Genomic DNA, 13,645 nt, shown 5'->3' with positions numbered 1-13,645 from the left:
CAACCTGTATAAAAGGGTTGGGTATGGGAGACCGGCAGTCGGGATGCCGGCTGTCAAAAGACCGACAGCGGCATCCCAATGCTGTGAATCCTGACAGGGCCTAGGTAAGCATCCTACCCTTCCTTCTTTCACCCTCTAACTCTAACCCTCTCTTCCTGCATCCTAATTCTAACCCTCCCAACCCTGCACCCTGATCCTAACCCACCCGGTTAGTGCCTAAAACTAACCATCCCCCCTTGGTGGTGCCTAACCCTAACCCAACATAGGGGTTGCCTAACCCTATACTTACGATCAGGCTGTCATGACTCCGGCGTCGGCATCTCACCTGATGTCGGGATTCTGGCGCTGGTGCTGTGCCCGTAGGTCGAGATTCCAGTGCCAGGATTTTGCCCGCCGGCATCCCGATCGTAGGTAAACTGACTACATCCTGTATAAACAACCACTAAACCCTAAAACAAAATTCACAGTACAAGAACAGCATTCAACTGCACCCACAGAGAAGTCAGGGGCGGAACTAGCGCCGGTGCAGCCCATGGCCACCTGCATCCGACAGCAGCGCCGACCCAGTCCCAATTAAGTAAATGGTTGGAGCTGGGGCAGGCCCGCTTCGGCCGCTCAGGCTCCACCATGACCTACACCCACCGCGGCTCGACCCTTTGTTACGACACGGCACGCGTGACGTCATGCGCGCCCGTGTCATAACAAGGGGCTGGGCTGCTGGAGGGAGAAGATCGAGGGGAGCAGCGAGGAAGAAGCAGCCAAGGAAAAAGGTATGGTAAGTGGCGGCTGCGGTGGTATGGTGGGGGGGAAGCAAGGCTGAGACACACGCTGAGGGGGAAAGAGGCTGACACGCTGGGAAGGAAGAATGAAGCTGACTCGCTGGGGCTGGAGGAGAGAATGAGGCTGACACGCTGGGGCTGGAGGGGGAAAGAGGCTGACACGCTGGGAAGGAAGAATGAAGCTGACTCGCTGGGGCTGGAGGAGAGAATGAGGCTGACACGCTGGGGCTGGAGGGGAGAATGAGGCTGACACGCTGAGACTGGAGGGGAGAATGAGGGTGACACGCTGGGGCTGGGGGGGAGAATGAGGCTGACACGCTGGGGCTGGAGGGGAGAATGAGGCTGACACGCTGGGGCTGGAGGGGGAAAGAGGCTGACACGCTGGGAAGGAAGAATGAAGCTGACTCGCTGGGGCTGGAGGAGAGAATGAGGCTGACACGCTGGGGCTGGAGGGGAGAATGAGGCTGACACGCTGGGGCTGGAGGGGAGAATGAGGCTGACACGCTGGGGCTGGAGGAGAGAATGAGGCTGACACGCTGGGGCTGGAGGGGAGAATGAGGCTGACACGCTGAGACTGGAGGGGAGAATGAGGGTGACACGCTGGGGCTGGGGGGGAGAATGAGGCTGACACGCTGGGGCTGGAGGGGAGAATGAGGCTGACACGCTGGGGCTGGAGGGGGAAAGAGGCTGACACGCTGGGAAGGAAGAATGAAGCTGACTCGCTGGGGCTGGAGGAGAGAATGAGGCTGACACGCTGGGGCTGGAGGGGAGAATGAGGCTGACACGCTGGGGCTGGAGGGGAGAATGAGGCTGACACGCTGGGGCTGGAGGGGAGAATGAGGGTGACACGCTGGGGCTGGAGGGGAGAATGAGGCTGACACGCTGGGGCTGGAGGGGAGAATGAGGCTGACACGCTGGGACTGGAGGGGAGAATGAGGCTGACACGCTGGGGCTGGAGGGGAGAATGAGGCTGACACGCTGGGGGGGGAGAATGAGGCTGACACGCTGGGGCTGGGGGGGAGAATGAGGCTGACACGCTGGGGCTGGGGGGGAGAATGAGGCTGACACGCTGGGGCTGGGGGGGAGAATGAGGCTGACACGCTGGGGCTGGGGGGGAGAATGAGGCTGACACGCTGGGGCTGGGGGGGAGAATGAGGCTGACACGCTGGGGCTGGGGGGGAGAATGAGGCTGACACCCTGGGGCTGGGGGGGGAGAATGAGGCTGACACACTGGGGCTGGGGGGGGAGAATGAGGCTGACACGCTGGGGCTGGGGGGGAGAATGAGGCTGACACGCTGGAGCTGGGGGGGAGAATGAGGCTGACACGCTGGGGCTGGGGGGGGAGAAGGAGGCTGACTCGCTGGGGCTGGAGGAGAGAATGAGGCTGACACGCTGGGACTGGAGGGGAGAATGAGGGTGACACGCTGGGGCTGGGGGAGAGAATGAGGCTGACATGCTGGGGCTGGGGGAGAGAATGAGGATGACACGCTGGGGGGGGGATGAGGCTGACACGCTGGGGTTGGGGGGGAGAATGAGGCTGACACGCTGGGGCTGGGGAGGAGAATGAAGCTGACTCGCTGGGGCTGGAGGAGAGAATGAGGCTGACACGCTGGGACTGGAGGGGAGAATGAGGGTGACACGCTGGGGCTGGGGGGGAGAATGAGGCTGACACGCTGGGGCTGGGGGGGGAGAATGAGGCTGACTCGCTGGGGCTGGAGGAGAGAATGAGGCTGACACGCTGGGACTGGAGGGGAGAATGAGGGTGACACGCTGGGGCTGGGGGAGAGAATGAGGCTGACATGCTGGGGCTGGGGGAGAGAATGAGGATGACACGCTGGGGGGAGAATGAGGGTGACACGCTGGGGCTGGAGGGGAGAATGAGGCTGACACGCTGGGGCTGGGGGAGAGAATGAGGCTGACACGCTGGGGCTGGGGGAGAGAATGAGGCTGACACGCTGGGGCTGGGGGAGAGAATGAGGCTGACACGCTGGGGCTGGGGGGGGGAGAATGAGGCTGACACGCTGGGGCTGTGGGGGGAGAATGAGGCTGACACGCTGGGGCTGGGGGGGGAGAATGAGGCTGACACGCTGGGGCAGGGGGGGAGAATGAGGCTGACATGCTGGGGCTGGGGGAGAGAATGAGGCTGACATGCTGGGGCTGGGGGAGAGAATGAGGCTGACATGCTGGGGCTGGGGGAGAGAATGAGGATGACACGCTGGGGGGGGAATGAGGCTGACACGCTGGGGCTGGGGGGGAGAATGAGGCTGACACACTGGAGCTGGGGGGGAGCATGAGGCTGACACGCTGGGGCTGGGGGAGAGAATGAGGCTGACACGCTGGGGCTGGGGAAGAGAATGAGGCTGACACGCTGGGGCTGGAGGGGAGAATGAGGCTGACATGCTGGGGCTGGGGGAGAGAATGAAGCTGACACGCTGGGGGGGGAATGAGGCTGACACGCTGGGGCTGGGGGGGAGAATGAGGCTGACACGCTGGGGCTGGGGAAGAGAATGAGGCTGACACGCTGGAGCTGGGGGGGAGCATGAGGCTGACACGCTGGGGCTGGGGGAGAGAATGAGGCTGACACGCTGGAGCTGGGGGGGAGCATGAGGCTGACACGCTGGGGCTGGGGGAGAGAATGAGGCTGACACGCAGGGGCTGGGGGGAGAATGAGGCCGACACGCTGGGGCTGGACAGACTGGATTTAATGACTGGGGGGGCAGTGAGGAGTGGTGAAAAAACAAGGCTGGGCAGCAGGACAGACACTGGATTTAATTACTGGGAGGCAGTGAGGGGTGGTGAAAAAATGTTGGAGTGCCAGGAATGGGTGGGGGAGGAGGGGGGCCCAAAGCATATTCTTGCACCTGGGCCCGCCACTCTCTAGTTCCGCCACTGAGAGAAGTGATGGAGGCTATATGCACCCCTGTTAAACTAAAACCAAAGAGAGCTCAAGCTGCTGCATGCAATGTTTTCTGATCTTAAGTACTGTTGTTACTTCACCACAACAGATAGTCAGAGCTTTTGAACACTGTGTTATTCTATCTGGAAGAGTATTCGTGGTTAAAATTTCCCTGTCATATAATGCAGAGGACTACAGATTTTGGGCTGCTTTTCTTGCATACATGTAGTATGATAAATATACTGTAAGAAAAGTAGTTTCAATATGACACTAGCATGTAACATGTTGCTTGTTGAGGCACTGACCACTGTTAAAACATTAAAAATGCTAAAGGCAAACTAAAATTTGTAGTTGCGACCAAACACAAAAAAATGTTCCAAAATACAAGTAGACATGAGAAACCTTTCACTAATATATCAGACCTTCATGGGACTCTCCATTTCTCTTTTCTTGTATGGCGGCTTCAAAATTTAGTTGCAGGATTTTATTGAGTGTACTGATCCAGTCCTCCATTTCCGCATCGCTGTCTGCAGCAAGAAGAAAACTGCTCTTGTCTTGCATCTTCAGCTCGAATGCAAAGCGCCGCACCCGGTTGTTCTAAAAGACAAAGCTTAGATTCTAACCAGACTGTAAGAGTGTGAAGCAGCAGCAATGTCACATAATAAACTACAATAAGACACATTTAGATATTATACCTATGACAAATCAGAAAAAGATTTATAACCTGTGAATACTGGGGGAAAAACAGGCCTGTCCCAGACGTTAGGAATATAACAAAAATATACTCTATGCAAATTAGAGAACTTCAGCAATTTTTCAAGTTGGGCATAATATAGATTAAAACTGCATACCGTCAAGTACATTACATGAAAAAATGATTTCACCAGACTTCAATTTTAGATTTGTAGAGGAAGTTTTTCTTTCTATGCAGAACAGAGATCCTGTATATAAAATATGAGAAAATCTGTCTTATGGTGCGTACACATGGGACGATTCTTTGAACGATTTGTCATTAACGACAAATCCTTAAAAAAAATCGTTCCGTTTCTGAGGTATAACGATGAACAAAAGCTACAAATGCGCGCTGCCGTTTGTAGTTTTCGTTCATCATCCGAACTTCCTGTCCAACCTGACGATTGCGTTCATGAAATAGTTTAGTGTTTTGTGCTCAGTGTCGTTAACGACACTGAGCACAAACTGCCGGGGACACATGGGACGATGTTCGTCCAGGGAGCATCGGCCCGTGTGTACGTACGTACCTTTAGGCTTTCATTGCATAGGATAAGCTTGCACTCTTAACATTTGTAGCACAAAATAAATAAAGGATAATAATAATAATAATAATAATAATAATAATAGAACCTACACAATCTATCATTTATAAAATGTTCCTATCATCTCAATGTGGATCAACTAGCCAAAATGTAAAACAGTAGCTTAGATTATTGACTCCACAGTTCCAGAACGTGTCCAGTCTTCTTATGGAAAAAAAAAAAAAAAAAAAAAGATTCACGAATGGTGCAAGGAGGATTGCACATGTGTACCTTATGATAAGTACTGAAAACTATTCTCAAAGACATTTAAACACCAGGGAGGTTACTCTGCCTAGCAAATCCATTTTGTTGAAATGGCGCTCTCCATCTCCTCCCACATTGTACCTGGTACAGACCGTACTGCTCTCCATACTGTATTTGAACAGACGCACGGCAATCAGATATAGAGAAAGGTGTATATCTCCACTGCAGCATATGTGTTATATGTTATTCTAAGTCTGCTGTTGTAGATCGGCTGTTTATGCTTGTTTGTTCCAACCTATCTTGCAAATTGTCATGTCTTCGATCACCAAAATAATAACGGTTTATTCAAAAAAAAAATTAAAACTAAAATAGAAACCAATATGAAAACTATAGCAACTACATTCAAAAGTACAAGTATTCAGTAGGTCTTAAAGCATAAAAACATATCAAAATATTTCATAGCACAGACAGGCACAGGTCCACAATGCCATTACGTATAACTATACAGGTCTCATACACCTGTACTTAGAGATAACCAATAAAAGACAAGCGTATGGAAAAATAAGGGGTGTTAATGCTCAAGAAAATGCTTTGTGACTACTAAGTAATAACTAGGGCAGGAAATTAAACCTATTGCAGCATGCATGATATACCCACATTTTCTATTATTTAAACTTTATAACATTGTATGCAGAGTGAGGTGGGGCAGCTTTAACTGCAACATCCTAGCACAACTATCTTAATAGTTAATATATCTATCTGCTTGTAGGAATGTACACTCCCACAGTAGTAATCCCACACGCGCAGTTATGCACACTAGCACAGCAATGGTTCTTTTCCTTCTCTTGTTCACATTTAACTATAAAAAATATGGGAAGGAGCCAAGTGAAGAAAAAACAGCACACTTCCTGAGCTGAATATACCGCTACGAATATGTAACACTCCCAAACCCCAGAGAGCACCTTCCTTCTCAAGAAAAAAATCTGCCAGATTTGTAGCTCATTACTATCTACATCTTCCTGGCTTTCTATTCCTTTAACCCATTTCCCTTTAATAATTGTCCTTGGTTTCCATGAAAAGAAAAACTAAATCTTTTATCCAGATGCAGTTAACCTGAAACTCCTCACACAGTATGTGGCTGATTTGCGGCTGGCAGTACATGCTAGGAGATGTAGTTCAGCAACAGCTAAAGGACCAAAGACTGCGTTTGTGTCAAGGCATTCCACATTTCATTCTGTCAGTGGTACTATAATCTACAAAACTAACACTATAATGGCAACAGAACATACAAAATAAAAAAGAACAATAGCGCGGAAGAACATTTACCTGTACAACGCCCATGCAAGAATCAAGGAATATTGATCCCTTTGGCTCTTTGGAGATTTTTTCATCTTTGTAGAAATTTAAGTTATATGAACCATCTCCAAGTTGTATAAGGTGGAAAAATCTTCTTTTAAAAGACTAAAAAAAAAATTAAACAATGTGCCACATTATGAGACGTTTAGTTACAAGACCAAAACCTAAATTGCAGGTGGCTTAATGTAAAAAAGCTACTGATAACATTCACATATTACTTTTTCATTTAGGAGGAGGATTCTGAGATATATTTAATGTTTAAGTAGGTTTTAATCACCAATATTTGGTTAGAAACTGCTACAGTATAGCATAATTTAATAACATTATAGTCATTTACGCTTACGGCCCAGATCCTTATAAGGCTAGGTACACATCAAAAAGACATGTATCCTCGCCGACCCGATAGAAGGCTATATCCGGCCGTCATACACACTGCACTAACCGACATATGACCGCGCAATATAACCTTCCATCCCCCATTCACCTGCATGCCGTCATTAGTGTGGTCGCAGGACATCAAATGGGATGACCCCGCTGAGGACGCACGTGAATGCGCAATTGAGGGTACACACTGAGCGATATGGACAATATGTCATTCCAATTTGCTCTAAACTACATATCGTTCAATATATCACCTAATGTGTACCCGGCCTAAGGCCAGGGCCTGCAACGATGAAACGTGTATTCGGTGTGTACTGCTGGTAAAAAAAAAAATTAAGTGTAGGGCTCTTTGCAGAGTGTTGAGTATTGGTTAAGGAAATTTTTTTTTTTTTTTTTTTTTTTTCATTTTCGTCTTTTCAGAGACAAAGACATTGGCCCTCTGACCCCGAAATAACAGATATAAAAGAATCCAACCACATAGCACACACGAGTACAATGTCTAACATCTGAAATAAGTTACAGTATGGGAAAATTTCAACGTTTCAATAAGATTTTAGTAAGCTTTAAATTAATTTTAACGCTTCAATAAAACAAAGGTTGTCCAACTTTCAAAGGAAGATTACTTTACCATTAAACAGGAGAAAGTTGCTGTTTCCCATTGAAGGACCATCTAACATGTCCAACTTAACATAGCCACACTCAGGCACAAGCACAGAGCAAACTGATTATTTGTACTAATTTTATACAATATTTTTAATAATTTGTGCCTTAGACAAAGTTATGCCAAAATAATTCTGCATTTCAGGATTATTACGTATTTCGGAATATTTGGATATGGGAGACTCAATCTGTAGTAGAATTAGGTATGTGGGGATGACCAAACTGGATAGATTTGGTAAATTTTGTGTCATTCATTTTCTGTATGAATAAGTATGACCCATCTATCCGATTAGCTTGTGCATCATTCCATGTCATGGGGACTAATTTTGAAGACTGTCCCCACCTGCTGATTGTGCACTGCTGAGTCAGTGACATTTGCACCCACTCTCCTTTTGTGGGCCATAGTTTTACTAATATTGCATATTGTGAACTCAAACGTTCTCTAAGTTATTCTGACATATATGTCAACCATCATGTCAAATTGATCAAAATTGAAGAGGGTCAGGTGGGTACTGGTCCACTTGACATGGAATGACTCTTGTAATATGTCCTCATTTGAACTACTCAACCACTGAATTCAGAATGGCACCTCCTATCACAGACAGAATACATTCATGACCATAGATGCCGATATTATTTAACACCACCTTCTATAGGTGAAAAGAAAAAAATACATCCTGTTGTCTGAGAAGTGATGATTGGATGAGAGCGGCGCTCTGAGTCAGTCAATCAGGTCGTCCCCATTGATTCAATGGAAAGAGGCCGGGAATGACCAATCATTCTTTGTCACAACCCTTCACAGGGACAGTTTGTTTTTTTGTTTTGCCAAAATCGTAGCTGCTACTTGGATTGAAGAGGACCTGCTTCCTGGATTTTGAGATTAATACATTGGAGAACAAGGGATGTGTGCGGGAAGTGTTTTTTAAGAAGTTACTACAACTATTGGTGTGTGTCTATTTTAATATTTCTTTTTACAGGATGACTACAAGCACCAGCAGGCCCTTAATGTTCGGGCATACTGGCACTTGTGGTTCTATAAGTGCCATTATGCCATGGCAAGCTTTGTTGGACCTTTAAGACGCCTGTAGAGGACAATATTATAAACTAATTACCATTACCTCCACCCCCATCACTACCAGGGGTGCAGGGAAGAGCCCTGAGACTCTTTTTTTTCTAGGGAGCATGGGTCCCAACTTTCTGAGGGATCCAGCCCTGGGCTGACCAGTTTGAGAGTGGTTAACATTATGGCAGTGGGCCCCCCCTCTGTGTGTCTTTCTGCTATAGCGTTAGCTCCTTGGCTGCTTCAGTCTGGTGCTGGTTACTGGAAAATAGGGGAAACCCCATGCTGTTCTTCCCCCTATTTTCCAATACCAGCCCAGACGCAGAGGTCCGGGGCTGGTTATTAATTCGGGGGGGGATCCCATACATTTTTTACATTACATTTAACTATACTATACTTTTACACCTAATGTAGCCTGCACTTATAGTGATCTGTGCAGTGTTTCACCCAAACTCGACCCATAGGCAGGTGTTTTGTTTGCCTGGGGTTTTATGGTGGCATTTAAAACCCTTGCTTCATAAATCCAGGGGGGGGGGAGGGAGGATGTTATCTATTGTATGCTATGGTCTAATACATCAACAGTGCTTTGATATTCCATTCTATTCTGAAGTGTGCTTTCTTTGTGGTTATGTAGCGATTTTGGCCTTAGTAAAATGGCAGATTGACAAAAATCGCTGCTTACTAAATTTAGCCCATAGCCTTTACACCTAATAATAATGGGTGTGGCATGCTATGTTGACAGTCAGTATGTCGATATGATCAATAGATCAACAGTTGGCATTGCTACATAGCGTTTTTTCCCTATTTAAGTCCAAATCGATCCCTACCCTAAATCTAGCGCTACGTTTTAGCGCTAGATTTAGGGTAGGGATCGGTTTGAACTTAAACAGGGACATTGTGACTATAGAAATGTCAACATAACGTCTGTGTCGAAATGTCAACATAACGGCTGCGTTGAGATTAAGTACATATCAACATCATGACTGGATACCATAATAATAATCTAGCATTCCTGAAAAATGTTCTGTGAAGATGATTTTGCTGACAATTAGAATGAATCAAATTCTTTATTTTTTATTAATTAAATTCATATATATATATATATATGCAACAAATATTATTGGAGGATGATGAACCACTTTAGACAGGTGCAGCATTTCAGGGTTGTGATACTGAATGCATTCTGAGCCATGACACTGTGTGAAACTTGTGTATTGCTTATGCTGCCCATTGTGTGGTGCAACACTTACCCTCATGGTGACACTTATTGCACTGTTCATGTTGCCTTTGTACAGCCATCCCTGTTTGGTGATTCCCCCTTTTTGAGAGCCAAGTGATGCAGCGTCCTATATACAAAATAGACTTCAGTCAGGACGTTAAAATGTCATATTTGCCATTGTATTGTAAATATTGTGCATTTTCTACAAATATAAGTAGTAAAAATATACTACATTAAAACATTGTTAAAAGCGGCAAGTACACATTATTATAACATATAGTGTTACAATCCTGCTTCACTTTTTCCCATTTAAGTGCGTAGCATTATGTATTGAAAATGATGCATTACATGCCGCCATTGTTAAAGTTGTTCAGTTTATACATTTTATCAGCGATTTAAACTATACAGCAAGCGTCGGAGACCACTCAAAAGGCTGCAATCTAAAAGAGCTCACTTGCCTAGTAAAAATGTACTGCTATTTATTTCCAAGCTTTTATACTGTATGTAGTAAACACAATTCATATCAGACTTGTTCTGACCTTGTGCAAGTCACATTCATTTTTAATAACCTGTCTTACAGGAAACAATTACACAATTGCAGTCATTGCTAAAAATGTCATTGATATGTTTCATTGCTAAAGACTGTTACATCTGGGTCAGAGAGCATATGATCACAAAAACTACTAAACATAACTATTTATAAATAAAAGGCAGCTTTATTGGAAATTCATCTGTTAAGGCCACGTTACCAGCAGCTGGAAACCATTGTCAGATACTCTATATGATTTTGCTAGGGGACACCCACATTCCCCTAGATTCCCAGAATGTCTTTACTTCATATATACTTTTTATTTGTGACTAATATTCAATAGTTTTTCATATTTTCTTTTGTATGATCATGCTCTTTGCATATTTAAACAACTGACGAGTTGTTCATTTATGTGGAGATTCTCCTTGGTAAAAAATAGTGGTCACAAAATGACATGGTAAAACTCATATGTTAATGTTAATTTAATTATTCACTGGTTACAGCTAAAACAATTTTACAAACTGTTCTAAGGGTGAACGAATAAAAGAAAGATACTGTTGCCAACAAGTGACAAATGTATGCTTTCATTTTTGTAATCGTACAACAGACATGACAACTAAGCAATACCACCTTTTGTACGCAGTAACCTATTGCGGTGATTCTCTGTGTTTACATACACTCAAGTACGTGAACTGTTTCTATACCGCTTTTTTTTTTTTTTGGTGTCCATGTCTTAAATATTTTATTGGTAGAAAATATACACCAGAAAACTCCTCCTCCCCGCACCCTAATCCTCCCGGGGGGTGCCTAACCCTGACCTTCCCCCCTGGGGGTGCCTAACCCTAACCCCCCCTTCTTAGCCTAACCCTATGTCCCCCCGGGAGCCCCTAAATCTAACACCCCTCCCGTCCGCTCGCGATGCCTGGCTTATCTTAGTTTGGTATACCAGGCATCAGGATTTTGGTGGGTGGATAATGATAGGCGTTGGGATTTCAACACCTATCATTACTCCCATGCCGGGATTCCACAGTCGGGAAGCCGATGGTCAGCATTTTTCGACAGCCGGCTTCTTGACTACATACCGCTTGTTTATAATAAAATTTACTGTCTCGTCTGGCATGGGCTGCTTCCGTGAATTTTCATAAAAGATTTGTTTAAATTAGTGAACAGCTGTATGTTAACAAAACAATTATAGGTTTTATCTATGTAGAAAGGTTAAACCATCAGCTGTACATCAGAGAAGAGAATACATAATACAAGAGAAAAAGAAAGTGCTTGAAATGCATTTTCTTCTTAACGATGACACATAATACAAGCAAATGGATAACCTAACTTTACCCATGACTCAGATATTATCGGTACTGTTGGAACAGCAAATTCACATCCTGTGCACTTCAATCGTCAGTTAATTAAAAAAAATAAAAACATTCGAACCTGGGAATTTTCAATTTTTGTTTTAAATGGAAACATATTCTGCTTAAAAAAGCAGAAACAAAAAGCATAGAAAAGTAATTTCTGGGTGAGTAATTAAAAAGGGAAAAATGGAACCTACATGGATGGAAAAAGAGAGTCTAATATAGAACTATACAAGGCACCATTGACTGACAGTATCACCCAAACATCTACTGCAAAAGGGCTGAAGAACTTTGTTTTAAACTGTATACTATTATTGCCAAATGCAAGGAGAATGCTGACAGAAGCCAATCCTTGGAAATATAGAAACTGACAGGATATTAACAACAAAGGGTCCTTATTAAATATTAATCACATTTGGCATTGTTGTGTTTAAGTTGATATTTTTAATTGTTGTTCAAACAAGTGTTCAGGATAGTTTTGTGTATATACTCCTATCTGGTTATTTGTTACATATTATCAAAATTAAAATCCATAAAAGCAGTATAGAAAACAAAAAAAAGTGCTCTCTTGGTTGGGGCACTCGCCTACCTCAGCAGATCTGTATAAAATGTAACTTTTAATTATAATAATAATAAAAAAATACATTCTCAAAGAGAGTACATACAATACGCAAGCAGACACACAAATATAGTACTGAAAAGTACTTGTTATTTAAAACCTGAGACCAAGCATAAGGTCTCACTTGTGAAAAAATACAATAACAGGTTTGCACACAACTGAAGAACTTATAGAATCGCAGTGTGTGAAATGTTGTCACCCTCGGCCACTCCATCTCCCACTATCTCTCCTCGTCACCCACTGCCTCACCCTCCGCCACTCCCCTGCGTCACTTTCTCCACATCACCCTAGCTCTCCTGTCTTACTCTCCCTGTCACACATTCATCTCCCCGTCATTCTCTACTTACCCACTGCTTCACTTTGCCGTCATCCACTTCCTTCCTCTGTCACCCATTCCCTGGTGTCACCCACTGCCCCTCTTGATCACCCTCTCCTGTAACTCTATACCTCTCTGTCTCCCACTATCTCTCCCTGTCACCCAGTGCCTCTCCCGTGCATTACTATCTCACTATCACCCTCTCCCTGTCACCTGTGAGAGCTCCTGCGGCCGTGGAAGAGGCCAGAAGACGGTGTGATCAAGCAAGAAGTAGAAGGCTGGAGGCAGAGAAGAAGCGGCGGCAGAGAAGTTGAGGACCAGCGGAGAGAGCTGCAGTGGTGCTACAGGTAGGTGGCCTTATTAACCCCTCCCTAGAACCAGATTGTCGGGCACTAGGCCTGAGTGGGTAATGAGGCCTTAGGCCTGTGGAACTGATAGGTGGGCATTATGCCCATGCTTGTATAAGTGACCCTGGGCATTAGGCCCAGGTCACATACAGTAAGTTGGCATAGCTATAAAGGGCACATTGTATATAAGGAGCACTGCTACTGTGGAGCATATTGTATATTCCATAGACAAAAAAAACCTTACTGTTTCACATGTCCCATTATGGCTTCTTAGACATGATCTGAAATTTCACAAAACCTATTGAATTTCTGTCACTTAAACTTCAAAAAGCAATGAAATTACGATCATTAAGGCTGTTGCCTTAATGGAAGTGTTCCTTGCGTAACACAGATATGGCTCAGTTGCATAGACTGCATGTGTGTATTCCAATGAGCACACAATTCTGTGAAGTAGCAGCTCCACTATTTTGTGAGTGACAGCAATCTCACTCTGTGAGAGTGCTGAATCTGCAGTTAACCAGATGGTGTCATGGCATACCATATCTGTATTATGCAAGGAACACGTCCATTAAGGCAATAGCCTTAATGATCATAATGTCATTGCTTTTTGA

The 13,645-nt window shown here is 45.1% G+C and overlaps 1 protein-coding gene across 11 annotated transcripts in view; it reads right to left on the bottom strand.

The window, feature by feature from the left end:
- DOCK9 (dedicator of cytokinesis 9) overlaps nt 1–13,645 on the bottom strand; it is a 296,517-nt gene that overhangs the window by 158,541 nt on the left and 124,331 nt on the right. For all 11 annotated transcript variants that reach the window (XM_088463360.1, XM_088463350.1, XM_088463352.1 and 8 more), the window contains exons 6-8: nt 9,900–9,995; nt 6,519–6,653; nt 4,098–4,272 (exon numbers count right to left, since the gene is read on the bottom strand). In XM_088463360.1, coding sequence (XP_088319486.1) covers nt 4,098–4,272; nt 6,519–6,653; nt 9,900–9,995 — 406 coding nt within the window. The remainder of the gene's footprint in view (nt 1–4,097; nt 4,273–6,518; nt 6,654–9,899; nt 9,996–13,645) is intronic.

The sequence above is a fragment of the Taudactylus pleione genome, unplaced genomic scaffold, assembly GCF_031769625.1.
Source record: "Taudactylus pleione unplaced genomic scaffold, aTauple2 ptg001346l, whole genome shotgun sequence".
Taxonomy (NCBI): domain Eukaryota; kingdom Metazoa; phylum Chordata; class Amphibia; order Anura; family Myobatrachidae; genus Taudactylus; species Taudactylus pleione.
This window is presented reverse-complemented; position numbering and strand designations above follow the sequence as displayed.